Here is a 12106-nt window from a genome sequence, read left to right as displayed (position 1 = left end):
AAATCTGACAGAGAGGATGATGGCTTTTTCCCAGTAAGAAAGTACAATGAGCATCCTTAGGCTTGGTTTGGGCCTGCAGCCCCAGGCCAGCGGTACAGCGAGAACATGCCCTGTTGACTTATTGAGGCAGAAAAGTGGGTGCTGCTGTGATGGCCAGTGCTTAGTATGTTCAAAGACCTCAGGGATCGGGGTGTCCTAAAATGGGAGTTTATCATTTCATCTCCTGTTTCTTATTTTGACAGATGACAGGGGGCCCTTTTAAATTTTTTAATTTGTTGACGTTGCTTAGTAAAACACAAAATCCAGCATCAGATTAAAGCACTAAGTTCAGATTTATCCTTTGCTGCAAATCTGAAACGGAGGTTGGGCCAGGACAAGCGCAGTACAGACTTCTGTTGTGGGCGGGAGAATGAAATACATAAAAAAGAACCAACTACTGAGCTCCCATCGCCTCGACGGACAGCTCTCTGCCTGCTTCCAGCCCTATCCTCTCCTCTCCTTGGGCTCAGCCCGCTTCTTGTCTATACTCACTCCTACCAGTCTGCTGTGGAGGACTTGCCCTGTCCACATGCACTGCCTAGTGTCTGCTCTTGGGCCACAGATCTTCTTTCCACTCACAAGGCAGCCTTCGGAGTAGGGTTGCCTGACCTTGGAGCTCTCTCAGGAGAAAGAGTGCTTCCCTGTCCACAGTACTGTCTGCCACACGTGGGTGCTTCCTGACCTCACACTCCTGAAGATGCCCAGAACTTTACAAACGCCTCGTTCCCGAATCCTCACCACAGCTGGATGAGATTTCCCAATGTCCACTCCCAGGGGAGATGTGTCCCTGGCACGAGCTGGGAGGAGAGGTGATGGGATTCCAGGCAAATGATCTCTGGGCCAGCCTGAGGTTTGAGATTGTCTTAGTTACATACCATCCTTTACGGGAAATTGAAAACCTAACCCCCCACCTAGAAGGCAGTTTCCTCTCTGAGGATGCATTCTGAATGACAGACTTCCAGTGTTTTCAAACATTCTTTAACAATACTGTATTGTTAAAGCAGTCTTCAAATACTAAGTCCTTTACTCCTCACTCCAGCCTTTTGAGAGAGGGAAGGTATAATCCCAGCTTTGTAGATGGGGAAATTGAAGGCTGGAGATGAAACAGTTTGCCCAAGATGATGCAGGTGGCAAGTGGCAGAACCAGGTTTCGCACCCGGGCTGCTGGCTGCCCAGCTCAGGCTCTTAACCAACAATCTCACAGCCTCCCCATCTCTCCGGCCAACGCTTGGGATGCAAACCACTCAAAATGTAAAGTAAAACACTTCTGACTCAAAACAGTGAGCGTATCTTTGTTAGCACTGACACTGCTTCCCCTCTCTAAGTCTTCTCTTAGAAAAGTTACTTTCATCCTAGACTCTGTGTCACTTAGACAAAGGATTTGTATTTGCTAAAGGTTGATGGGGGGCAGAGCCCTTTCTTTCTCCCTCCCAGAAACCACTGCAGTGCCTCCCGCATTCAGACAGTGATTAGCAGGCTCCTGTGTACCAGTCTCCGCCGGTCACTGGCCAGGGCAGGAGTTGGGGCTGGTGCTGTCCACGGTCACAGGTCAGAAAACCCCCGCTATTCTCCAGGCCTCGGGACCCCAGACAGTCCCCCCCTATCCCAGGTGGATCGGGATGCAGCCCCACCGCTCAGGGGCCCCTAAGTACAAGGGGGCTTCTGAGCCTTCCCCTGCCAGTGGGTTCTTGCAGGGGGGGGATGCCGGGAACAAGAAGAGAGAATTCAGTCACAATGTGAGATGCTGGCAGCTATGAAAAAATTTATTTTTAATGATAAATTAGTCATCTACTGCTTCAACCTTGCAAATGCTTTTATAAAAATGAACAAATGGGAATATAATCCGTGGGCCACATACTTTTTATATTAGCCTCGTCCTTATTAATTGGTCCGCATTTGCTTCTAGCTGTCCACACCACCACCGTTGACCTCTGAATGTCTAAGCTATGAAATCTCAAACATCCACCAGGTACAAACCAGCGTTTGTTCACAAGCTCAGACTTCCCATGAAGGCAGCCAAAATGAAATAGGAAATGCTGTCTTCAGTTTAATTAGGACAGCAACTTAAAGTCCTTTCGGCTCCTACTGATTTCCTGGACACGTAGCTGGTACTTATTTTCACCTGTGTGTTGTTGTTTTTGACATTGTTCTCTCCTCCGCTCAGAATAGCATCACATTTCACTTTAATTTCTGGGTCAAAAAGGACTCACGTGAGGAGAGAAATCTGGAAACCTGAATTCTAGTCTGGATTCCAGTATGTGCTGACTGTAAATTTGTAAAATTGGCCTAATGATCTATATGGGGTTCTTCTGCAGAAAAGAATGATTTGTCAAATTGCTCTAGAAAATATAACATATAAGAAGCTATTATCTGATAAATATGGCTTCTCTTTTTTTTTTTTTTAATCTTGAAGACAGATCCTAACTCTTTTTCTGTGGTCCAAGCAAACAACCAAGTAAGAAGATCCTAGTTCCTTGAACTGCTTACCAGAGCTTTTTCTTATCTTTTATGCATCCCTGTTGTTATCCTTTAAACTCTCCTTAAGCTTTCCATGCTTGTCTTTTAAAAAATGCTTGGCAATGGGGCTTCCCTGGTGGCGCAGTGGTTGAGAGTCCGCCTGCCGATGCAAGGGACACGGGTTTGTGCCCCAGTCCGGGAAGATCCCACATGCTGCGGAGCGGCTGGGCCCGTGAGCCACGGCCGCTGAGCCTGCGCGTCCGGAGCCTGTGCTCCGCAACGGGAGAGGCCACAACAGTGAGAGGCCCACGTACTGGGAAAAAAAAAAAAAAAAAAGCTTGGCAAGACATTTACAACAGGATTTATTCAAGTCAGTGTGAAACAGAATTAAGAGTTTAAGAAGCCAGCGTCTTAAATGGAACTTATTTTCAGTTTCCATTAGTTGCTGAGACAGAAATTTCGTTTTCCCTTTAGAACTAGTGGGATTCTTTAACCTTTTGTGGATGGAGTTTATTGACAGAGAAAATGCGGAGAAGCACACATGGGATTTTATGTACTTTGATAGCTTCTTATCTCTGCTGTAAGAGTTTTCTGATGAAGGTGCCATAGGGGGTCCTCATTTTTCCCAGTTTGCATTCTGCACGCTCATAATCACTCTTGGACCTTGGAAGCGTTTCTGGAGACCATGGCGTGCAGCCGAGTCCTCAGGACTAGCAACCCTCCATCACTTTAAGTCACCTTAGGACTCCAAGGAGCCCGCTTAACGTTGGTGCATCAAATTGTTCATTCGGGTCTAAGGTTTTGTCTCACCTGCTGCCATTTTCTTTGTGTTTCTCTCCTCTCCACTCTGCTCCAAGTCTGTCACCAACCTATATTTCATCTCCTGGTATAAAGTTTCTCTCTGGATGGATGTCAAAGGTTCTAATTCTACCACATTCCTATGACTCTGAGTCTCTTCTCTGTGGGGGAAACCAACCAGCTGTTTATCAGTTTTTTCCCCTCATGAATCCAGGAAGGGAGAACAAAGCATAGCTTAGAGAACACATTCTAGCATTTTCCTAAGGCTTTTATTCGAGTTAAATTTTCTTGGCATGTGGCATTAATTAACTAAGAAGGTTATAAAATCAGGATTAAAATCAGGCCCTTCATTGACATATATACACTACCAAATGTAAAATCGATAGCTAGTGGGAAGCAGCCACATAGCATAGGGAGATCAGCTCCATGCTTTGTGACCGCCTAGAGGGGTGGGATAGGGAGGGTGGGAGGGAGACACAAGAGGGAGGAAATATGGGGATATATGTATATGTATAGCTGATTCACTTTATGAAGCAGAAACTAACACACCATTGTAAGGCAATTATACTCCAATAAAGATGTTAAAAAAAAAAACCCAAACAAACAAACAAAAAAAACCCCAGGCCCTTCCAAACTTTTCTTTCTCCCTCCAATCCTTGCCATTGTCTTGAAAGCTACAATCCATATCAATTAACCACCTATCTAGAAACCAATGGAAAACACAGCATGTGGAAAAATTCTCTTTTTTTCTGATAAATGCTTTTTAAACAGGCTGATTCTCTTTTGAACCTTAAAGATGTAAGCTTGGGAGCTATCTGATTTCAAGGTTGTAGGGCAATATTTAAAATTCTTATACACACAGCTCTTCAGGTCTAGAGGCTGAATTTTAGCAAGTCATTCACATGCAGAGTCATTTATTAGAAAATGATCAAACAAATGATTTTCTGCATGGCTTTTTCCTTCTCTCTGAGTTGGTGTCATTCATTGCCATTTGCCTCTTCCCAGTTATTTTTGTTCTGACATAGCTTCCACACTTTGCATTGTGCCTTCTCCTCGTAGCCTCCCACTTCACATCTGCTAAACTAATTTCCCAAACTGCCAGTTTAAGAAGAATTAGGTAGCTTATTACCACTCGTCTCAAAGTTAAGAACCCTTCCCAGGAACTTTTATCCATTCATCCAACAAATATTTGAGGGCCCACCAGGAGCACCCGTGCTTACCAAATTTGGGGTTTAATTATATCTGGACTTTACTACCTTTTCCTGGTACATAATAAGCTCCTACCTGATAGTCAGGCACACATTTCCTATATATCCTGTCCCTCTTTGAAGATTCTAAATCTTATGGGTAGTTAATAACTAGTAAGTGATGAACAGGTATTGGAAGGTTTAGAATTACTATGGTATTGCTCCGTAGGGTTTCCTTCCAAACTTAATGCCCTTCCTTAAAATTTTCAGTTAGGCTGTTCTTTTTTTTTTAAATGATTTTTTTGATGTGGACCATATTTTTTTAAGTCTTTATTGATTTTGTTACAATATTGCTTCTGTTTTATGATTTGGATTTTTGGCCCCAAGGCATGTGGGACCCTAGCTTCCCAACCAAGGATCGAACCTGCACCCCCTGCATTGGAAGGCAAAGCCTTAACCTCTGGACCACCAGGGAAGTCCCAGGCTGTTCTTTCTATAGTGCAGACAAAACCAAATTTTATAGTGGTTAAAATGTTTTTGTAGTTTGGTGATGAGAAATGCTGGAAAACCCTACTGTTCAGTTTTCCAGTGAGAAACCCCAATTCAGAGTCAGGGTTGCCCAGAGGTGGTGAGAAGGTGGGCAAACCAGGGTGGTAGCAGGTAGACAAGGCCAGGCAGGTGATGGGCAGGGTCTGCCATACCAGCTTTCAGCCAGCACAATCCCCCCTGGGATCAGGTGTCAACATTAAAGTTCTAAAGGAAGGTTCCCCTCCCCAGACGAGCAGAAAACCACACTGCTTTAGAGGCTTGTTATTTTTAGTTCGTTAACATCCAGGGGAGATTGTAGATTTGCACAGATTTGGGAAGATTGGTCAGCATCTTTGCCTCAGTTTCCCACTTGACAAAATGGCCCAGATCTAACCTAAATCTACACCACAATTTCAATTAAAATGTTTATCTTCTGTAGTCAAGAAGGCAGGAAACAGGCTGCTTTTCCTTTTCTTGAAAATCATTAAGTCAAACCTTAGGCTCTTATTTTTGAGCCTAACACATCCTAAGCCCCTTCTTTATGAGTCCTTCGGTCTAGGTATTAAATTTTATGGGGTTTTACTCCACTCTGCAGTATTTCCACTTTCCTTTTAAAAACTCTGGCCACTGTTAGGAATACACTGTACTGATTACAGTGAGAAAATTACTCTCATAATTCTCTTTACCCTCAAACTGTGTTTACTGAATCAGCCTTTCCCAATGTCCTAGAGTTCCCTTGGCCATATGTAGTATATTATAATTATTACCCTGCTCTCCTGAAAGAATGAAGGTAATTTCCAAGGTGCCTAAACTATCAACAGGGGTTAGTTTTAAAGTGCCAGAGAATCTGACTTATTGCCTCACAGATGATTTTTCTGTTCTGTCGTCTAGTCTTATTCATACAAACCTCAGTCTCAAGATCTGTGTCTCAAATGGTTGTTAGTATAGGTGGGAGATAGTTCCAGGCTCAGCACGGTAACCAGCTACAGTTTGGATGTGTCTTTCAGCCCAAGCCACCAGTGACCCTTCACTGATAACCAGTGTTTCTGGAGAGTCCTTATGTAGCAGTTAAAAACTCAGGCTTGAGCTGCCACTGCCCAGGTTTGTGTCCTGGGTCTGCCGCTTGCTACCTGTGTGACTTTGGACAAGATACTTAGATTCTCTGTACTTTGACTCCCTCAAATGTGAAATGGAAATAATAATGATTGTAACTGTGTTGCTGTTGAGGGTTGAATTAGATAATAGGGTGGTTAGAATATCATCTAGCGTGCGGCAAACTCTCACTAAGTCTCAGTTATGATAATTACCTCAGGAGTTGTTCACTAACCTAGGGAAAATATTGACTCTCCTAATCATTTTTGAATGTGTTTGAGTAGAGTCTATAAAATCTTGGTAAAATATCCTTATGTCCCAATAGCTTACCTCTCCAGGAGGATTCTTGCATCATCGGGTGGTAACTTTTTGTTCCTAAGCATTTGCTGTGTGCCACGTTCCACTCTTGGACACTCTGCTTAAGCTGTCACCTCTTTACAGGGGGTTCCCAGACCTGCCCCACTCCTAAGACTCAATCAGGCGCCAGGGTCTCACCTGCTTTTAGATGCTCCCCTCTTTTTTTTTTTTTGATAAATTTATTTTTGGCTGCGTTGGGTCTTCGTTGCTGTCCGCAGGCTTTCTATAGTTGCGGCGAGCGGGGGCTACTCTTCGTTGCGGTGCGCGGGCTTCTCATTGCAGCGGCTTCTCGTTGCAGAGAACGGGCTCTAGGCGCGCGGGCTTCAGTAGTTGTGGCTTGCAGGCTTAGTTGCTCCGCGGCATATGGGATCTTCCCGGACCAAGGATCGAACCCTTGTCTCCTGCATTGGCAGGCGGATTCTTTAACCACTATGCCACCAGGGAAGCCCGAGATTCCCCCCTCTTAAAGCCCCTCTCCCTGTGTTTCATTGGTTAGTATCTCCTCCATTCGCCCAGACTTCTGTTGGCTGTTCTGTGTCTCCCCCAGAGCCCTAGGTATTGAGGTGCTCAGTAATTGTTGAAAGAACACGAGCTATAGTCTCCTGTTCAGAGACAGAAATGTAAAAGTCTCACATTTTCTGGGCTCTGCCTCTTTGAAAACAGGGTGGTTTCTTTTTTCCAGTCTTCAGCCTCCTCAGCCCTGCTTGATGAATTGGAGAACGAAAACTAACCTAAGTAAGCTGTTGCTGGGATAACTGCAGGCCCTCTTGGGTGCCGCGGGGTTCACTCATCTTACCCCGAAGCTCCCTGGCTCAGGCCCGGCTCGCTATACACCGCCCGCGGGTCCGGGAAAGGCGCTGCCGACTCCCGACGAGCCAGGCGACCCGGGAGCGCCACCTTGTGGGCGCCTTGGTTGCTGACTTTGCCAAGGAGCCGGTGTTCCTCCACCACCCAGTATTCTGGTTTCTCATTTCAGGACCTGGGGAAATGTAGCCAAAAATGAGATTCTAGATAATTACAAAATGGCGGTCAGGCAGACTTATTGTGAATAATCGACCTCTGGGTTTAAATAGGGCAAGTGCCTTTTAGCTGATTAAGATTTCTTTTCATTGAGTAGTAGGTACTATGCTTTTAAACAGGGATTTTTGAATGGCCAATTCTGGATTTTACATGCACTGGTGAAGAAAGAAAAATTTACGTTCTAGGTTGTACATCACAGGGTTCAGATTGTTATCAGTTTTTGAGGAGTTGTTTTTTGCATGAATTGTTTTTAATGGCAAAGTTTTGTTACTCAAAGTGTGACCAGCAAAACCCAGGAGCTCGTTAGAAAATTAGAGTCAGTCCCCATTCCAGACCTGCTGCACCGGAATCTGCGGTGATTCGTGGGCACGTGACAGTTAGCAAAGCGCGGGTGGAAGTAAGGTGGAAGATCTGTGCTCTTGTCCCCGCGCAGCCCCGTCCTTGTGTGCCTCATCTCACCCCACGTGATCACATTCTGTCGGCCTCAGCCACTCGGGTGTGAAATTGGATCTTGGTTCCCGCCTTACCTGCCCCTGGGTCGGCTGAGGAAGAGCTGAAATCATATACAGAAGGTCACTTTGAACGTGATAAAAGCCTGTGCAAGTGTAAAGGAAAACTATGAGTGAGAATTCTTACATTTCATACTCAGCCATCATTAGCTAATCTACTTCATATTAGCTGCATCCTCAGCAAAGCGAGCATTCACCTGTAACCATTTGTTGTGCTTCAGATAGTGTCTGGGCAGATTTCACCAAGTTTTCAAAGGTCTCTCTTAGGCTAGTCTTCCCAGAGCTCAGAATAATCAAATTACATTCTGTTTTCTTTAACAAGACCTTTCACAGAATTTGCCTTCCTGGGGTCTCAGAAGCATTCCTCCTGTTGAGCCCAGGTTGGGGCACAGTAGGTGCTTGGGGATGCTTGTTGATTAAACCACTAATTAGCCCCCAACAAGGTCCAAACACTGGCTTGATGTCCTTCACACTAATCCATTTATGATAATCAGATTATTTGCATCATTGAGAGACTCAACATAGCAACAGGATTCAGTCATCTCAATAATAAATATCAAATATCCATTAAGTAAAGACTCCTGGTGGCTGAGAAATCCTTTGGTAGTGCATGAAGATTGAAGTAGGTGAGATCATTAACTGTTTATAAACATCATTCCCATTACCTTTGAAACTGGGGGGTGGGGACAGACAAAGGAAAAGAGCAGCAGCAAGGTATTACTCTCTCCTCCTCGCATACATTTTTAAAGAAAAGCAATAGCCAAGAAGCTCTTGGACAATAAGTAGGTGAAATTTTAGGAAAACATATCAACTGAAGGTGTTGCCTGGGGCCCTAGTGGCTCGTGTTGTCGAAGAAATGGTACTGATTGTCAAACAGTGAAAGTGAAATATTGAGAAAAATGAATGACACTGTTCTCCACCATCCTGAGGCTCACAGATATTCAAGTTAAGTGAGACTTTTGCATTGTCTACAATTTGTGAAAGTATGGACTTTATGTTCCTAATTTACTAAATATAGTAAAAGTATGCTGTTTTCTTTTTATTGGATCCATTGCAATTAGCAATATTCTCTCTAATCATTTAAAAGAATTCAGAATGTCAGTGCTTCAAAATTACTTTTCCTAAAGTTAAAATGTACTTATAATGGGTAACTTTATATAAGAGGGAAAATAAACCCTCATGCCTGCATGTACAAAGATAGTCTGTCAGAGTCAGATCTTGAAAGCAAGTCATGGCGGCATTCAGTTCACCTCTGAATACCCGACAGTCCCAGGATGCTGCCAGTATGCTGTTGGTATTTTATGAGAATGCATGTAATAAAAGAACTACAACTTTACCTTTTTATTAACTTTTTGCTTTGAAAATTTTCAAATCAAGAGAAAATGTCAGAATTAAACAAAGTGCACGGATACACATCTGGAATCACTAATAGTTCACATGTTTACCACATGAGTGTTCCCCCTCCCTCTCCTTTTCTCTCTCACATTCTCTCTCTCCTCCCCTCAACCCAACAAAGAACAGGGACCTGCTCTGAAACAGCCCCAGCAAAATTATCAAATTCAGGACCATTTAACATGGATAGGATGCTCTCAACTAGTACATAGTTCTGACTCAGTTTTTGCTAGTTGTCCCAGTAATGCCCTGTGTAGCAGTTCCCCCTCGATCCCGGATCTAATCCAGGCTCACCTGTTGCATTTAGCTCTGGTCCCTTTGGTGTCCTTTAAACTGGACCAGTTTCTCAGTTTCTCTTTGTCTTTGATGACATTAACATCTTTGGAGTGTGCAGGCCAGTGCTTCCTCACAATGCAGGTGCGGGATTATGCATTTAGGGCAAAAATACTAAGTGATGATTCTTCACGGAACATTACCTTAGTGGGTCCATGATGTTGGTTTGCTCCATTACTGGTGGTGGCAACTCTGATCACTTGGTTCAGGTGGCATCTGTCAGATTCTTCCTTTGTAAATAATAAATAATCTCTAATGGTAGCATTGTGGGAGGAGTACCCTGACACTATTAATTCTGTTTCTCCATAAATTTCAGCATCTATTCATGATCCTTACCTGATCCGTTATTACTGCTTTGGTCAAAAATGGTGATTTTCTAACTCTTATATTCCTTTGCATTTATTGGAAGTCCACTGTAAAGAATAGTTTTCTCTTCCACCCTCTTTATGTATTTCTCTATTTATGTATTTGTTTGTGGGCATCAGTAGTGACTTGCAGGTGGTTTTGATGCAGGTGCCTATTACTTATTACTCTCATTAATCATTTTGGCATTCATATGGTACCAACTTTGCTGGGTGGGTACCCTTTCAATCTCACTCCTGTGTTTGTTTGACACAGCCCCATTGGTGTGTATCATTTATTCTTTAGCATACCTGTACTGAAGTTCTTCATTCAAGTCACTGCCCAAATGACAGATTTTATTCTTGCAAAAATCTTTTCTTTAGCTATTGTTATGCCCCAGTTACTGATCTTACTCATGGACCAATGGGAAACCAGACAATTAAATCAGCCCTTATAGTACAGTAAGTTATGATAGGTTGTACCATAGGAACACCAAGGAAAAGCTCTTTGTCCCACTGGGTCAACTTAAGAAGGCTCCTGGGAGAAAGTATATCACCTCCTAGAGCTGAGAGATGAATAGAAATAAACCTGGGGGGAGGCAGTGTTCCAGGCTAAGGGGCACACATGTCTCTTTGAGGAATTCCTATCCCCCAGGGAGCCTAGCGGCAGGGCCCCATCCCAAACCAATTAAGTCAGAATCTCTGGAGGGGGAAGGGTCTAGGGCCCATACATTTTAATTTCCATAAATTTGTCACGAGGAATGGTGTCATGGAGCTAAACCCTTCAAAACTAAAATTTAAAAAGATCCATTTCATTTTATAGGATTTCGAACTCAACAACGAACTAAAGATGAACGTCCTAAACTTGCTAGAAGAAGTTTTACGAGACCCAGATCTTCTTCCCCAAGAACGGAAAGCCACAGCGAATATCCTGAGGTAAAGGCAATTGTAGGTGCCTGTTAATCACACTGGTTGATTTGTGCTGTGTTCGTAGAAAATAAGATCCCGTCAAACCAGAAGGATGTATATTAGACTCCTGAGGGGCAGCAGGGATTCTGTCCTCACTGGGAAAGCTGCCTCGGGAAGACTTCAGACTGGGTGACATAACTTGTGTGCAGTACAATCGCTCCTGTTTGTGTAGGCAGGTGATGGTTTTCTGTAGAACCAAAAGCCTGAAGATGCTCTCCTGCAGGTCCAGCAGGCATTGCAGAGGTGTTTTTTTCTCATGTGGGTTCTAAGTGTCTATTACAAGTTCATGTTTATGAGCGGGGTTGTAGTGTTTCTGTGGGAGTCTTGTGCACCTGGCTTGTGGATGTGCCGTCATAGAGCAGCTACGCGTTTTCTTCAGCTTGTTTCACCGGTCCTGGACCAATTTTACCGTCAGCTTCTTAGGTGGAGATTTCCACATCAGGTAGGTTGTATAAATTTGGACCCCACACTTCAGTTTGACAAAGTCTTGTACTTCAGGTTTCCCACCAGAGGCTGCTTGTGTCTGTCATTACACCAAGCATCCAAGCAGGTAACAAACTTCCTTATAGCTTCTCGAACAGATGGGTGGATTTTTTCCAGTCCACTTTACATGAAGAGGGCAGCCATCCATGTCTCTGTATGGACATTTCAGTTACAGCTTTCCACCTCACTATATGTCTGTCCCTACACGGGGTGGAAAGCCCAGCCCCTATCTGCCAGGGCCTGGTACTCCTTCACCGTTCTGATTTCTACTTCCCTCTTCATTCGCAACCTCTGGAAAGACCCCTTCCTTTCTTCTATGCTCAACTCTATTGTTGTTTCTTCGTTATCCACAATGTTTGTGTGTAGAGGGGAGTCCAATTTAGCTCAATCCACCATGCCTTTGGAGGCCCCTCCCTGATGCAGCAGTGCAAGATTCTGGTCTGTAACATTTTAGCAATTGGACTACAAGTCATTCTTAGTCCCATTAGCTCAAGATCCCATAGCCAGATCCTTCTTTGGTCTGTGGGCTCTTATGGGTTGAATTGTGTCCCCCTCAAAAGTATGTTGAGGTCCTAACCCTCAGTACCTGAGAATATGACCT

General features: G+C 44.0%; 1 protein-coding gene across 5 annotated transcripts in view; it reads left to right on the top strand.

The window, feature by feature from the left end:
- The window catches only part of RASGRF2 (Ras protein specific guanine nucleotide releasing factor 2), a 240895-nt gene that overhangs the window by 196227 nt on the left and 32562 nt on the right, over window positions 1-12106 (top strand). For all 5 annotated transcript variants that reach the window (XM_033409052.2, XM_004281652.3, XM_049707660.1 and 2 more), the window contains one exon: window positions 10877-10989. In XM_033409052.2, the coding sequence (XP_033264943.1) occupies window positions 10877-10989 (113 nt within the window). The remainder of the gene's footprint in view (window positions 1-10876; window positions 10990-12106) is intronic.

This window comes from Orcinus orca, chromosome 3, assembly GCF_937001465.1.
Source record: "Orcinus orca chromosome 3, mOrcOrc1.1, whole genome shotgun sequence".
Lineage (NCBI taxonomy): Eukaryota > Metazoa > Chordata > Mammalia > Artiodactyla > Delphinidae > Orcinus > Orcinus orca.
Note: the sequence above shows the minus strand (reverse complement) of the source record. Positions and strands in the feature narration are given on the sequence as shown.